Source organism: Heterodontus francisci, chromosome 31, assembly GCF_036365525.1.
Source record: "Heterodontus francisci isolate sHetFra1 chromosome 31, sHetFra1.hap1, whole genome shotgun sequence".
In the NCBI taxonomy this organism is placed as follows: Eukaryota; Metazoa; Chordata; class Chondrichthyes; order Heterodontiformes; family Heterodontidae; genus Heterodontus; species Heterodontus francisci.
The window spans coordinates 64871396-64888250 of NC_090401.1; the positions used below are offsets into that span (position 1 = coordinate 64871396).

The window sequence follows — 16855 nt, forward strand, 5'->3', positions numbered from 1 at the left end:
AGGATGCAGAGTAAACATTTCAGGACTGAGATGAGGAGAAATTTCTTCACCCAGAGAGTGGTGAACCTGTGGAATTCGCTACCACAGAAGGCAGTTGAGACCAAAACATTGTATGTTTTCAAGAAGGAGTTCGATATAGCTCTTGGGTCTAAAGGGATCAAAGGACATGGGCGGAAAGCAGGAACAGGCTACTGAGTTGGATGATCAGCCATGATCATAATGAATGGCGGAGCAGGCTCGAAGGGCTGAATGGCCTATTCCTGCTCCTATTTTTCTATGTTTCTGCCACTAATGGAACAGCCGTTGAACCAAAAAGCTTATCTGAATTAAAAAAGCTTTTCAGTTTTTCTAAGGCAGAGAAAAAGGCATTAGGGTTAAGAAGCACCAAACTTCTGACCAAGCTTTTGGCCTAATATCTCATGGTTCAGTGTGAGGTTGTTTAATAACAGTTCTGGATTCAATTCCCAATCCAGGACTTGAAGACAAAAAAAAAACCAAGGCCAACATTCCAGTGCAGTACTGAGGAAGTGCTGCACTGTCGGAGGTGCCTTCTTTACGATGAGACGTTAAATCTAGACCCCATTTGTCTGCTGGGATGGATGCAAAAGATCCCATGGCACTACTTTGAATCACAGAAAGTTTAAGGCCCATCGTCTCTGCACCAGCCGAAAAACAAATCACCCAGCCTAATCCCACTTCCCAGCATTTGGTCCGTAGCCCTGCAGGTTACAGCACTTGAGGTGCATATCCAGACACCTTATAAATGAGTTGAGGGTTTCTGCCTTGACTACTCTTTCAGCAGTGAGTTCCAGACTCCTACCACCCTCGGGTGAAAAAACTTTCCTCGTCTCCCCTCTAATCTTTGTACCAATAACTTTAAATCAATGCCCCCTAATCACTGACCTTTCTGCTTAGGTAAACAGACCCTTCACATCCATTCTAACCAGGCCCCTCAATTTTGTACGTCAGTCAAATCTCCCCTCAGCCTCCTCTGTTCCAAAGAGAACAACCCCAGCCTATCCAATCTTCCCTCATAGCTACATTATTCCAGTCCCAGAAACATCCTTTTAAATTTCCTTTATACTCTCTCTAATGCAATTACATACTTTCTGTAATGCGGTGACCAGAACTGCACACAGTACTTGAGTTGTGGCCTAACTAATGATTTATACAGTTCCAGCATAACCTCCCTGCTCTTATATTCTGTACCTTGGCTGATAAAAGAAAGGATTTCATATGCCTTCTGAACCACCTTATTGACCTGTCCTGCTATCTTCAGGGATCTGTAAACATTCACTCCAAGGTCCCTCATTTCCTCTACACCACTCAGTATTTTCCCATTAATTGTGTATTCCTTTGCCTTGTTTGACCTCCCCAAAAGCATCACCTCACACTTCTCCAAGTTGAATTCCTTTTGCCACTTTTCTGCCCACCTGACCAGTCCACTGATATCTTCTGACAGTCTACAGCTGTTCTCCTCACCATCAACCACACTGCCAATTTTTGTGTCGTCTGCAAAATTCATGATCATGCCCCCTACATTTATGTCCAAATCGTTAACATATACCACAAAAAGCAGGGGGCCCACTACTGAGCCCTGCGGAACACCAGTGGAAACAGCTCTCCAGTTGCAAAATCACCAGTCAAAAATTACCCTTTGTTTCCTGCCATAGCCAATATTGTAGCAAGGTGGATACATTTCCTTGGATCCCATGGGCTTTTTTAAAAAACCAGTCTGCCATGGGTGGGTCAGCTGTGCAGGGAGGGAGGAGAAAAGACAGGAGCGCAACAGTGGTTGGGGATTCTATAGTTAGGGAAACAGACAGGTGTTTCTGTGGTCGCAGACGTGATTCCAGGATGGTATATTGCCTCGCTGGTGCAAGGGTCATGGATATCACCGAGCGGCTACAGGGCATTCTGGAGGATGAAGGTGCACAGCCAGAGGTCGTGGTTCACATTGGTACCAACAATCTACGTAGACAAAGGGATGAGGTCCTTCAGGCTGTGTTTAGGGAGTAAGGAAAGAGATTAGCAAGCACGACCTCAAAAAGGTAGTAATCTCCAGATTACTCCCAAGGCCATGTGCTAGAGAGTATAGAAATAGGAGAATACACCACATGAATGCGTGGCTGGAGAGATGGTGCAGAAGGGAGGACGTCAGATTTCTGGGATATTGGGACTGATTCTGGGGAAGGTGGACCTGTACAAGCCGGATGGCCTACACCTGAACAGGACTGGTAAGAATATCCTTGCAGGAAGGTTTACTACTGCTGTTGAGGATGGTTTAAACTAGTTTGGTAGGGGGATCGGAACCTGAGGGCAGTTTCAGATAGGACAAATTCAGGGCAGGGAACGGGAGGCAGAAAATTAGTGAGTGGCCCAAAGACAGAGAAAGCAAAGGTTAAAAGTGTGCAGCAGTACAGGAATTTGGCAGTTAAAAGGTATTTATTTAAAAGCAAGGAATATAACAAATAAAGCCGATGAGCTGAGGGCAACACGCTATCATTGCTAGAACGGAAACTTGGCTTAAAGAGGGGCAAAAATGGCAGCTCAACATCCCAGGATATAGAGTTTTCAGGAGGGATAGAGGGGGATAAAAAAAAAAAAAGGAGGGGGTGTAGCATTATTGGTTAAGGAATCAATAAAAGTCATAAGTAGGGATGATATGCTAAATGAATCATCAAATGAGGCCATAATAAAAACAAGAAATGCTGGAATCACTCAGCAGGTCTGGCAGCATCTGTGGAAAGAGAAGCAGAGTTAACGTTTCGGGTCAGTGACCCTTCATCGGAACTGACAAATATTAGAAAAGTCACAGGCTGTAAGCAAGTGAGGTGGGGGTGGGGCAAGAGATAACAAAGGAGGTCTAGATTGGACCAGGCCACATAGCTGACCAAAAGGTCACGGAGCAAAGGCAAACAATATGTTAATGGTGTGTTGAAAGACAAAGCATTAGTACAGATTAGGTGTTAATACACTGAATATTGAACAACAGCAAGTGCAAACCTGAAAAAAAAAACAGTGGGTAAGCAAACTGAAGAAACAAAGATGAAATGAAATAAATGCAAAAAAAAGATTGTAAAAAATGTAAAAAAGAAAGTTTAAAAAAAAAAGGAAGAAAAAATAATTAAAAAATGAAAGTAAAATGGGGGGCTGTCATGCTCTGAAATTATTGAACTCAATGTTCAGTCCGGTAGGCTGTAGTGTGCCTAATCAGTAAATGAGATGCTGTTCCTCGAGCTTGCGTTGATGTTCACTGGAACACTGCAGCAATCCCAGGACAAAGATGTGAGCATGAGAGCAGGGGGGAGTGTTGAAATGGCAAGCAACCGGAAGCTCAGGGTCCTGCTTGCGGACTGAGCGGAGATGTTCCGCAAAGCGGTCACCCAGTCTGCGCTTAGTCTCCCCAATGTAGAGGAGACTACATTGTGAGCAGCGAATACAGTATACTACATTGAAAGAAGTACAAGTAAATCGCTGCTTCACCTGAAAGGAGTGTTTGGGGCCTGGGATAGTGAGGAGAGAGGAGGTAAATGGGCAGGTATTACACCTCCTGCGATTGCAGGGGAAGGTGCCCTGGGACGGGGACGAGGTGGTGGGGGTAATGGAGGAGTGGACCACCAGGGTGTCGCAGAGGGAACGATCCCTTCGGAATGCTGACAGGGGAGATCCTGAGATCCACGCTCAGTGCGATGCGCCGCCACATGCACACACTGGACCTCTCTCTCCAGCAGCACCGCCTCACCTTATCTCAAAGCTGTTCTACTCCGCAGTTTCATCTCATCTTACGTCTCATCCGACGCATTAACAAAAAACCTTTTTTCTTCCTTTCGGGTGTTAAGGAATGCAAGCTCCAGCAGCTGATGGGGACTAATGCCTCTCCAGATCCTCCTTCCCCTTCACTTCCCTCTGACCCCAACCTTTCTGATCTGACCCCTTGCCGTGTATTCACTATACCCTCTGACCTCCCCCTCTCTGACGCTGAGCGTTCTGTACTCAGCAAAGGTCTCAGTTTTATCCCCTGACGCCCCACCTCAATGAATTTCACGCTCGGCATGACGTTGAGCTCTTCTTCCGTCGCCTCCACCTCCGGGCTCACTTCTTTGACCAGGAGTCCTCCCCCGACCAGCAGACCCATTCACCTGCCTCCAGCATTCTCCCTCTACCTGGACCCCTCCCCCTGGCCTCTTACCCGCTCTTGATCTCTTCATTGAAAACTGTCGGCGAGACATTGGTCGTCTCAATTTCTCTGCCCCCCTCACTCACTCTAACCTGTCCCCCTCTGAACTTGAGGCAATCTGTTAGATTAGATTATGATTAGATTAGAGATACAGCACTGAAACAGGCCCTTCGGCCCGAGTCTGTGCCGAACATCAGCCACCCATTTATACTAATCCTACACTAATTCCATATTCCTACCAAACATCCCCACCTGTTCCTATATTTCCCTACCACCTACCTATACTAGTGACAATTTATAATGGCCAATTTACCTATCAACCTGCAAGTCTTTTGGCTTGTGGGAGGAAACCGGAGCACCCGGAGAAAACCCACGCAGACACGGAGAACTTGCAAACTCCACACAGGCAGTACCAGGAATCGAACCCGGGTCCCTGGAGCTGTGAGGCTGCGGTGCTAACCACTGCGCCACTGTGCCGCCCTGTGTTCTCTCAGGTCTAACCCCGACATGGTCATCAAACCTGCAGACAAGGGTGGTGCTGTTGTCGTATGGCGTACCGACCTCTACCTTGCAGAAGCTCAACGCCAACTCACGGACACTTCGTCCTACCTCCCTCTGGACCATGACCCCACCACCGAACATCAAGCCACCGTCCAAAGGACTGTCACTGACCTCATCTCCTCTGGAGATCTTCCCTCTACAGCTTCCAACCTCATAGTCCCACAACCCCGGACAGCCCGCTTCTACCTCCTTCCCAAAATCCACAAACGGGACTGTCCCGGCAGACCCATTGTGTCAGCCTGCTCCTGCCCCACTGAACTTATCTCTTCCTATCTAGACTCTATCTTTTCTCCACTGGTCCAGTCTCTTCCCACCTACATCCGTGACTCTTCTGACGCCCTACGTCAGTTTGACAATTTCCAGTTTCCTGGTCCCAACCGCCTCCTCTTCACTATGGACGTCCAATCGCTCTACACCTCCATCCCCCACCAGGATGGTTTGAGGGCTCTCCGCTTCTTCCTGGAACAGAGGCCCAACCAGTCCCCATCCACCACCACCCTCCTCTGCCTGGCTGAACTTCTTCTCACATTGAACAACTTCTCCTTCAACTCCATGCATTTCCTTAAAGTAAAAGGTGTCGCTATGGGTACCCGCATGGGTCCTAGTTATGCCTGTCTTTTTGTGGGATATGTCGAGCATTCTTTGTTCCAGTCCTACTCGCCCCCTCCCCCAGTCTTTTTCCGGTACATTGATGACTGTATCGGTGCCGTTTCCTGCTCCCGCCCCGAACTGGAAAACTTTATCAACTTTGCTTCCAATTTCCACCCTTCTCTCACATGGTCCATCTCTGACACTTCCCTTCCCTTCCTCGACTTCTCTGTCTCCATCGCTGGAGATAGGTTGTCTACTAATATCCATTATAAGCCCACCGACTCCCACAACTACCTGGACTACACTTCTTCACACCCTACCTCCTGTAAGGACTCCATTCCATTCTCCCAGTTTCTCCATCTCCGACGCATCTGCTCTGATGATGCTACCTTCCATGACGGTGCTTCTGATATGACCTCCTTTTTCCTCAACCGAGGATTTCCCCCCACTGTGGTTGACAGGGCCCTCAACCGTGTCCGACCCATTCCCCGCACCTCGACCCTCACCCCTTCCTCCCAGAACCGTGACAGGGTTCCCCTTGTCCTCACTTTTCACCCCACCAGCCTCCATATCCAAAGGATCATCCTCCGCCATTTCCGCCACCTCCAGCGTGATGCCACTACCAGTCGCATCTTCCCCTCCCTTCCCCTGTCGGCATTCCGAAGGGATCGTTCCCTCCGCGACACCGTGGTCCACTCCTCTATTACCCCCACCACCTCGTCCCCGTCCCATGGCACCTTCCCCTGCAATCGCAGGAGGTGTAATACCTGCCCATTTACCTTCTCTCTCCTCACTATCCCAGGTCCCAAACACTCCTTTCAGGTGAAGCAGCGATTTACTTGTACTTCTTTCAATGTAGTATACTGTATTCGCTGCTCAGTGTGGTCTCCTCCACATTGGGGAGACCAAGCGCAGACTGGGTGACCGCTTTTGCGGAACACCTCCGCTCAGTCCGCAAGCAGGACCCTGAGCTTCCGGTTGCTTGCCATTTCAACACTCCCCCCTGCTCTCATGCTCACATCTCTGTCCTGGGATTGCTGCAGTGTTCAGTGAACATCAACGCAAGCTCGAGGAACAGCATCTCATCTACCGATTAGGCACACTACAGCCTGCCGGACTGAACATTGAGTTCAATAATTTCAGAGCATGACAGCCCCCCATTTTACTTTCATTTTTAATTATTTTTTCTTCCTTTTTTTTTAAACATTCTTTTTTACATTTTTTACAATTTTTTTTTGCATTTATTTCATTTCATCTTTGTTTCTTCAGTTTGCTTACCCACTGTTTTTTTTCAGGTTTGCACTTGCTGCTGTTCAATATTCAGTGTATTTACACCTAATCTGTACTCATGCTTTGTCTTTCAACACACCATTAACATATTGTTTGCCTTTGCTCCGTGACCTTTTGGTCAGCTATGTGGCCTGGTCCAATCTAGATCTCCTTTGTTATCTCTTGCCCCACCCCCACCTCACTTGCTTATAACCTGTGGCTTTTCTAATATTTGTCAGTTCCGATGAAGGGTCACTGACCCTAAACGTTAACTCTGCTTCTCTTTCCACAGATGCTGCCAGACCTGCTGAGTGATTCCAGCATTTCTTGTTTTTATTTCAGATTTCCAGCATCCGCAGTATTTTGCTTTTAATCAAATGAGGCCATATGGGTTAAGCTCAGAAAATAAAAAAGGGACAGCCACACTACTTGGAGTGTACTATAGACCCCCAAACAGTGAGAGGGAGATAGAAGAACAAATATGTAGGCAAATTTCTGAGTGCAAAAACAACAGGGCAATAATAGTTGGGGACTATCAACTGGGATACAAAGAGTGCAAAGGGCACAGAGGGCACAAAATTCTTGACCTGTATTCAAGAGAACTTTTTAGCCAGCACATAAAAAGCCCAACGAGAGGGGGTGCAATTCTGAATTTAGTCTTCGGTAATGAAGCTGGGCAAGTGGATTAAGTAGCAGTGGGTGACCATTTTGGTGACAGTGACCATAATACAGCTAGTTTTAGCATAATCATGGAAAAGGACAAAGATAAAACAGGAGTAAAAGTTCTAAATTGGGGGAAGGCAAATTTTACGAAGCTGAGAAGTCATCTGGCGATACAGCTACTTGAAGGAAAATCAGTAGCAAACCAGTGGGAGGCATTCAAAAGCCAATTCAAAGAGATTCCACAGGCACATGTAGACACATCCCCACAAAGATAAGGGTGGTACGGCCAAATCTAGAGCCCCTGGTTATCTAGAAGCATACAGGGTAAGATGAAGCAGAAAAAGAAAGCTTATGATGGTCATAAAAACCCTAATACTTTAGAGGCGTACAGAAAGTGCAGGGGTAAAGTGAAAAAGGAAACTAAGAAAGCAAAGAGAGGACATGAAAAATTATTGGCTGGTAAAATCAAGGAAAACACAAAGATGTTTTATCAGTACATTAAGGGCAATAGGATAACTAAGGAAAGGGTAGGGTCCATCAGAGATGTACAAGGGAACTTATGCGTGGATGCAGATGTGGGCAGGGTTCTTAATGGTTTTTTTGTCTCTGCCTTCACAAAAGGAGAGGGATGATGCAGACATTGTAGTAAAAGAGTAGTGTGAAATATTAGCGATGATAAGCATAATGAGAGAGGAAGTACTAGAGGGTCTGACATCCTTGAAAGTGGATAAATCACCAGGACCAGATGGATTATATCCCAGGTTGTTAAATTGAGGAAACAGCAGATGTTCTGAGGATCATCTTCAAATCCTCATTAGATACAGGCGATGTACCAGAGGATCGGAGGTCTGCGAATGTCGTACCATTGTTTAAAAAAGGTGCGAGGGATAGGTCAAATAATTATAGGCCAGTCAGTCTGACCTCAGTGGTGGACAAATTATTGGAATCAATTCTGAGAGACAGGATAAACTGCCACTTAGAAAGAACATAAAAGAGCAGGAGTAGGCCATTCAGCCCCTCAAGCCTGCCCCGCCATTCAATACGATCATGACTGATCTGTCCCAGGCCTCAACTCCTCTTTCGTGCCTGCTCTGCATAACCCTCAACTCCGAGATTTCAAAAATCTATCTACCTTCTCTTTAAATACATTTACTAATCTAGCCTCCACAACTCTGAGGTGGAGAATTCCAGAGACTCACCACCCTCAGAAGAAATTCCTTTGCATCTCAGTTTTAAATGTATGACCCCTTATTCTGTAATTATGTCCCCGAGTTCGAGATTCCCCTACCAGTGAAAACATATTCTCAACATCTACCCTGTCAAGCCCCCTTAGAATCTTACATGTTTCAATGAGATCACCTCTCATTCTTCTAAGCTCCAATGAATAAAGGGCTGACCTGTTTAGCCATTCTTGATAAGACAACCCCTTCATCCCAGGAATCAGCCTAGTCAACCTTTTCTGAACTGCCTCTAACACTAGTATATACTTCTTTAAATACGGGGACCAAAACTGTACGTAGTACTCCAGGTGTAGCCTCACCAACACCCTGTACAGTTGTAACAAGACTTCCCTATTTTTAAACTCTAACCCTCTAGCAGTAAAGGCCAAAATTCCATTTGCCTTCCTAATTACTTGCTGCACCTGCATGCTAACTTTGTGTTTCATGTACAAGAACACCCAGATCCCTTTGCACTGCAGTATTTTGTAGTCTTTCTCCATCTAAATAATAATCTGCCTTATTATTCTTCCTACCAAAGTGGATGACCTCACACTTTCCCACATTGAACTCCATTTGCCAAGTTTTTGCCCACTCACTTAACCTATCTATATCCCTTCGCAGATTCTTTGTGTCCTCATCACAACATGCCTTCCCACTTATTTTTGTATCGTCAGCAAATCTGGATACACTACATTCTGTCCCTTCTTCCAAGTCATTAATATAGATAGTAAATAGTTGAGGCCCTAGGACCGATCCTTGTGGCACGAATTAATCAGGAATAATCAGCATGAGGGTGGTGGGGGTCTGGAACTCACTGCCTGAAAAGGTTGTTGAGGCAGAAATCTCAAATCGTTCAAGTGGCCTCTTGCTGTGCCTTGATTCTATGATTCTAAGTGTGAGATAATGCATTTGGAGAGGGCAAACAAAGCAAACACAATAAACAGCAGGATATTGAGAGGGGTAGAAGTAGTGAGACACCTTGGAGTGCATGTCCACAGGTCCCTGAAGGTGACAGGACAGGTAGATAAAGTGGTGAAGAAGGCATGTGGAATGGTTTCCTTTATTGGCCAAGGTATAGAATACAAAAGCAGGGATGTAATGCTGGAACTGTATAAAATGCTGTTTGGGCCACAGCTGAAGTATTGCGTACAGTTCTGGTCACCACATTACAGAAAGGACATAATTGCTCTGCAGAGAGTACAGAGGGGATTTACAAGAATGTTGCCAGGGCTTGAAAGTTACAGCCATGAGGAAAGATTGGATCGGCTAGGGTTGTTTCCCTTAGCAGAGGGGGCTGAGGGGTGACTTAACTGAGGTGTACAAAATTACGAGGAGCCTAGATAGAATAGACAGGAAGGACCCATTTCCTCTAGCAGAGGGGGCAGAGTTTTAAGGTGATTGGTAGAAGGATTAGAGGGGACATGAGGAAAAACTTTTTCACCCAGAGGGTTGTGGATATCTGGAATTCACTGCCCGGATTGGTGGTGGAGAAAGAAACCCTCAACTCATTTAAAAGGTACCTGGACATGGACCTGAAGGGCTGCAACCTGCAAGGCTATGGACCAGGTGCTGAAAGGTGGGATTAGATTAGATGATTAGTTCTTTTTTCAGCCAACGCAGACACAGTGGGCTGAATGGCCTCCTTCTGGGCTGTTACTTTTCTATGGTTCCATGGGACCTTGTCAATTGCCTTACCAAAATCCACATAAACCACATCAACTTCACTACCCTCATTAATCATCCTTGTTAGTTCTTCAAAAAACTCAATCAAGTTAGTCAGACTCAATTTTCCCTTAACAAATCCATGCTGACTATCCTTGATTAATCGGTGCCCTTCTGAGTGACAGTTTATCCTGTCTCTCAGAATTGATTCCAATAATTTGCCCACTACTGTGGTTAGACTGACTGGGCTGTAATTATTCAGTCTATCCCTTGGTCCCTTTCTAAACAAAGGTAAAATATTAGCAGTCCTCCAATCCTCTAGCACCACACCTGTATCCAGTGAGGACTCAGGACTGGAAAATGATGGTCAGATCTTCCGCTATTTCCTCCCTGGATTCTTCTAACAGCCTAGAGTACATTTCATCCAGCCCCGGTGATTTATCCACTTTCAAGGATGCTAATCCCATTAATACTTCATCTCTCTCTATGTTTATCACAGCCAATACTTTATACTCCTCCTCCTTAACCACAATATCTGCATCATACAAAGATACATACGAATTAGGAGTAGGACACTTGGCCCCTCGAGCCTGCTCCGCCATTCAATAAGATCATGGCTGATCTGATTGTAACCTCAAATCCATATTCCCGCCTACCCCTGAATAATCTTTCACTCCCTTGCTCATCAAGAATCTATCTACCTCTGCCTTAAAAACAAAGACTGCTCCACCACCTTTTGAGGAACAGAGTTCCAAAGACTCACGACCCTCAGAAAAAAATTCTCCTCATCGCTGTCTTAAACGGGTGACCCCATATTTTTAAGTTGTGACCCCGAGTTCTAGATTCTCTCACATCCTTTCCACATCCATCCTGTCAAGACCCCTCGTGATCTTATATGTTTCAATCAAGTCGCCTCTTGTCTTCTAAATTCCAGTCCAACATTTCCTCATAAAAGACAACCCTCCCATCCCAGGTATTAGTCTAGTAAACCTTCTCTGAACTGCTTCCAATGCATTTACATCCTTCCTTAAATAAATAGACCAATACTGTACACAGTACTCCAGATATGGTCTCACCAATGCCTTGTGTAACTGAAGCGTAACCTCCCTACTTTTGTATTCAATTCCCCTCCCAATAAACAATAACATTCTATTAGCTTTCCTAATTACTTGCTGTACCTGCATACTAACCTTTTGTGATTCATGCACTAGGACACCCAGATCCCTCTGCATCTCTGAGCTCTGCAATCTCTCGCCATTTAGATAATATGCTTTTCATTCTTCCTGCCAAAATGGACAATTTCACATTTTCCCACATTATATTCCATTTGCCAGATCTTTGCCCACTCATATAACCTATCTGCACTGAGTGCTGCTGGGGAGCACTGAGTGTGAAGAAGGGAGTTTGGTAAGTGAGTGGATTTGAAGGGTTAATCTCTCTCAAGTCTAGTTTTGTTTACATTTAGCAATTAATTGAAATTCCTGTTTAAGTTAAGAGATATGTTAGGTTTCTTAGTTTCAAACAGGGATACACAAGCTCTCAGAGTAGCTGTCGCTAGTTAATTAGGTAGCTAGATTAAACTGGTTTCTGAGCTCTCGCAGAGCTGACATAGCACTGTTTTCAGAGTATAAATTCAGGGGACTCTCAGTGCTGCTGGAAGGCACAGAGCATGAAGAAGGGAGTTTGGTAAGTGAGGGAGGCCGCTCAGGATGGAAACTATAAATTAAGAAAAAAATAAATTTGACTGCACTGAGATCTGCTTTGAGTGTGCAGACTGTAAAGTGGGAGTTTGGTGTGTGAGGGAAGGGGTCTTTTCTTTATCTACCTTTTTTCAGCCTCCAGTAACTGTGTCTCTCTTCGGTACAAGGGAAGAAGCTGGTAACTGGTAAGTTTTTCTACTTCTAATTGGAATAAATAGTTTACGGTATGGCAGGTCAGCTCGGCTAACTGGAATGTGCGTCCCGGTATGTGAGAAATCATAGATGCACCACATGTCCTAGACGAGCACATCTACAGGAAGTGTCATTGGCTACAGAGGCTTGAGCTCTGGGTTTCCGAACTCGAGTGGCGGCTGGAGTCACTGCTGTGCATCCGCGGGCCAGAGGACTACGTGGATAGCACATATAGGGAGGTGGTCACACCGCAGGTTAGAAGCATGCAGGAAGAGAGGGAATGGATGGTCGCCAGGCAGTCTAAGAGAACCAGACAGGCAGTGCAGGAGTCCCCTGACACTACCTTGCTTGCTAATCAGTTTTCCATTTTGGATATTGGTGAGGGCGATGGGTCCTCAGGGGAGTGAAGCCAGAACAAAGTCCGTGGCACCACAGGTGGCTCAGCTGCACAGGAGGGAAGAGAGTGGAACAGCAATAGTCATAGGGAATTCGATAGTCAGGGGATCAGACAGGTGTTTCTGCAGCAATAAACATGACTCCAAGATGGTGTGTTGCCTCCCTGGTGCCAGGGTCAAGGATATCACGGAGCAGCTGCAGGATATCCTTCTGGGGGAGGGTGAACAGCCAGAGGTTGTGGTCCACATTGGTACCAATGACATAGGTCGAGAGAGGGATGAAGTCCCAGAAGCAGATTTTAGGCAGTTAGGAAGGAAATTAAAAAGCAGGACCTGACTAGCAGTTATCTCAGGATTAATCCCAGTGCCATGTGCTACTGAGCATACGAATAGGAGGACTGATCGATTGAACACGTGGCTGGAAAATTGGCGTAGGAGGGAGGGCATCAGATTTCTAAGGCATTGGGACCGGTTCCGGGGCAGGCAAGACCTGTACAAACTGGACGGGCTACACCCTAACAAGACTGGCATTAATATTCTCACAGGGAGATTTGCTAGGGTTTTCTGCAGGATCACAACCCTCTTTCCACCGAAGTCGTTGGTACCGATGTGGACCAGGACTGCTGGCTATTCACCCTCCCCCCTCAGAGTGTTCTGCAGACGTTCAGTGACATCCTTAACCCTGGCACCAGGAAGGCAACACACAGCATTCACAGCTGCAGCATAAATACCTGTCTGTTCTCCTGACTACTGAATCTCCTATCACTATCACTCTTCCACACTTCCCTCCACCCCTCTGTACAGCTGGGCTACTTGTGATGCCACGGCCTTGGCTCTGGCTGCATTCCCCAGATGAACCATCATTTTCCTCAGTATTCAGAACTGAATACCTGTTGGAGAGCAAGATGCACTCAAGGGCTTCCTGCACCACCTGCCTGTTTCTTGACTGGCAGTCACCCATCACCTCACTCCCTGCATACTTTTAAGCAGAGGGGGGACCACATCTATAAGCATGCTAACTGCAAAGCTCTCATTCTCACGCATGCAGTGCAGTGATGCCAGCTGTTGCTCAAGTTCCAAAACTGACAATACTTCCTGCACACAGGGTTATCCAAGACCTGAGAAGCAGCCAGGAACAAAGAACAGTACAGCACAGGAACAGGCCATTCGGCCCTCCAAGCCTGCGCCGATCTTGATGCCTGCCGAAACTAACACCTTCTGCACTTCCAGGGCCCATATCCCCCTATTCCCTTCCTACTCATGTATTTGTCAAGATGTCTCTTAAACGTCGCTATCGTATCTGCTTCCACCACCTTCCCCGGCAGCAAGTTCTAGGCAGTCACCACCCTCTGTGTAAAGAACTGACCTCGCACCTCCCCTCTAAACTTTGCCCCTCTCACCTTAAACCTATGTCCCCTAGTAACTGACTTACACCCTGGGAAAAAGCTTCTGACTATCCACTCTGTCCATGCCGCTCATAACTTTGTAAACCTCTATCATGTCGCCCCTCCACCTCCGTCGTTCCAGTGAACGAGTTCCCACATAGTGCAGGACGCACACTCCTGGGGATGGAGCACCCCATCCCACCCTCCGCCACACAACCCCTCACCCCGCCTGCCTCCTCCACACGCCCACTCCCTCGCCCCGCCTGCCTCCTCCACACCCCCCATCCTCCTCACACACAGCGCCCCCTCCCCGCGCAGAACGCCAAGGAACCTTCCCCCGCTCCCTCCTCCCGGCACACACCCATCCCACACCCCTCCCCCCCGCACGCCCCTCACCTCCCCCCCATTGCCTCCCCGCACACCCCTCACCTCACCTCACCCTCCCCCCTCAACACGCACCCCTCCCCCCCCAACCACACACCCATCTCCCCCACACACCCCCTCCCCCCTCCCCCACACACCCCCTCCCCACTCACCCCCACTCACCTCTCCCCTCCCCACCCCCACCCACCTCTCCCCTCCCCACCCCCACTCACCTCTCCCCTCCCCACCCCCACTCCCACCCCACTCACCTCTCCCCTCCCCTCCCCCACCCCACTCACCTCTCCCCTCCCCACCCCCACCCCACTCACCTCTCCCCACCCCACCCCCACCCCACTCACCTCTCCCCTCCCCACTCACCTCTCCCCACTCACCTCTCCCCTCCCCACACCTCACCAACCCCACTCACCTCACCTCTCCCCTCCCCAACCCCACTCACCTCACCTCTCCCCTCCCCACCCCCACCCCACTCACCTCTCCCCTCCCCACCCCCATCCCACTCACCTCTCCCCTCCCCCACCACACTCACCTCTCCCCTCCCCACCCCCATCCCACTCACCTCTCCCCTCCCCACCCCCACCACACTCACCTCTCCCCCCCCCACCCCCACCCCACTCACCTCTCCCCTCCCCACCCCCACCCCACTCACCTCTCCCCCCCCCACCCCCACCCCACTCACCTCTCCCCCCCTACCCCCACCCAACTCACCTCTCCCACCCCACTCACCTCTCCCCCTCCCCACCCCACTCACCTCTCCCCCTCCCCATCCCACTCACCTCTCCCCCTCCCCACCCCACTCACCTCTCCCCTCCCCACCCCACTCACCTCTCCCCCCCCACTCACCTCTCCCCCCCTACCCCCACCCCACTCACCTCCCCCCCCCACCCCCACTCACCTCTCCCCTCCCCACCCCACTCACCTCTCCCCCCCCCTACCACCACTCCACTCACCTCTCCCCCCCCTACCACCACCCCACTCACCTCTCCCCCCCCCCCACCCACCCCACCCCCACTCTCCCCTCCTCTCCCCCCCCACCCCCACTCTCCTCTCCCCTCCCCACCCCCCATCCCACTTTCCCTCACCTCTGCTCACAATGCCCGCCGGTTCAGTTCGCAGCTCCACTGGCCTCGATTCCCCAGCGAGACTCAGGTAGCTGCAGCCGGTATTGTGGGTGCCGGGGTTCGAGTCTTTACTCACCCATGATGATAATGTTGATGAACTTCTTCTTCTTCTTGTTCTGTTGTTGTTGTTGTGACAGCTCCAGTTTCCAGAAACGACTCCACAGCCAAAATGGTGGCCGCCCCACGGAAACCCACTCGCGTCAGCGCGCCAGCCAGCGGTTGCGCTTAACTCAAAACCTTCGCCCGTTTCAAGGGACCGCCGTTTCTCCCATTTTATATTCTATTTTAATTTCCCTATATGTATATAAATTAAAATGTAACTGTTTGTGAATTAATGACTTCTGTTGCAATGCTATAAAGATCATGATGTAATTAGAGTTTTGAAATCACCCCTGTATGATCATAGTTTATAGCTTTGTGCATGAGAAATATTTCAAATTATTTAGTGGGTTGTCTACTACACCAGTCACATTATGGATTCCCAGATTAGTTTTGAAATGTTCAGTGACTAGTTACAGAATGTGAGCTGGACTTCAAAAATCAGTTAGTCATTTTGTTATGTTTGCTCTAGATCCATTATGTCTTTGACTAGATTAACATGCAACTAGTCTGTGACCATTTGTACAAGTTCACGCAAGTGAATTCTTTCCCCACAACAGTTACCGGCCGCCTCAAACTGGGCAGCCCCTGGTCAGTAAGGTTCTGTCCCGCCACAGTCCAACTACTTCAATGGATGCTTGGAGCTCAGGGTCATTGCCCGACAAGTGGACTGTAACACTGCACCAAACAGCACGACAAAAAAAGGAAATAAGGTGCCAGCCCTTCGTTTTGCAAGATGGAACGTCAGAACTATGTGTCCTGGCCTGTCGGAAGACCTTACACAAATCAACAATTCTTGGAAGACCACCATCATTAACAACAAGAAATGCTGGAACCACTCAGCATCTGTGGAAAGAGAAGCAGAGTTAACGTTTCGGGTCAGTGACCCTTCTTCGGAACTAGCAAATATTAGAAATGTCAAAGGTTATAAGCAAGTGAGGCGGGGGTGGGGCAAGAGATAACTAAGGAGAAGGTGTAGATTGGACAAGGCCACATAGCTGACCAAAAGGTCATAGAGCAAAGGCAAACAATATGTTAATGATGTGTTGAAAGACAAAGCATTAGTACAGATAGGGTGTTAACGGACTGAGGATTGAACAGCAGCAAGTACAAACATGAAAAAAACAGTGGGTAAGCAAACTGAACAAACTAAGATGAAATGAAATAAACAAAAAAAATCGTAAAAAAGAAAAAATAACTAAAAATAAAAGTAAAATGGGGGGCCCGTCATGCTCTGAAATTATTGAGCTCAATGTTCAGTCTGGCAGGCTGTAGTGTGCCTAATTGGTAAATGAGATGCTGTTCCTCGAGCTTGCGTTGATGTTCACTGGAACACTGCAGCATGCCCAGGATAGAGATGTGAGCATGAGAGCAGGGGGGAGTGTTGAAATGGCAAGCAACCGGAAGCTCAGGGTCCTGCTTGCGGACTGAGCGGA

At 48.0% G+C, this 16855-nt stretch overlaps 1 protein-coding gene across 9 annotated transcripts in view; it reads right to left on the reverse strand.

Moving 5' to 3' along the window:
* Positions 1–15499, reverse strand: part of LOC137347346 (importin subunit alpha-7) — a 238812-nt gene extending 223313 nt beyond the window's left edge. For 7 of the 9 annotated variants that reach the window (XM_068011816.1, XM_068011819.1, XM_068011817.1 and 4 more), the window contains exon 1: positions 15397–15499. In XM_068011816.1, coding sequence (XP_067867917.1) covers positions 15397–15400 — 4 coding nt within the window. In that variant the 5' untranslated portion in view covers positions 15401–15499. The remainder of the gene's footprint in view (positions 1–15396) is intronic. The other 2 variants (XM_068011813.1, XM_068011812.1) reach the window with 1 other exon arrangement.
* Between the last annotated feature and the right edge of the window lie 1356 nt (positions 15500–16855).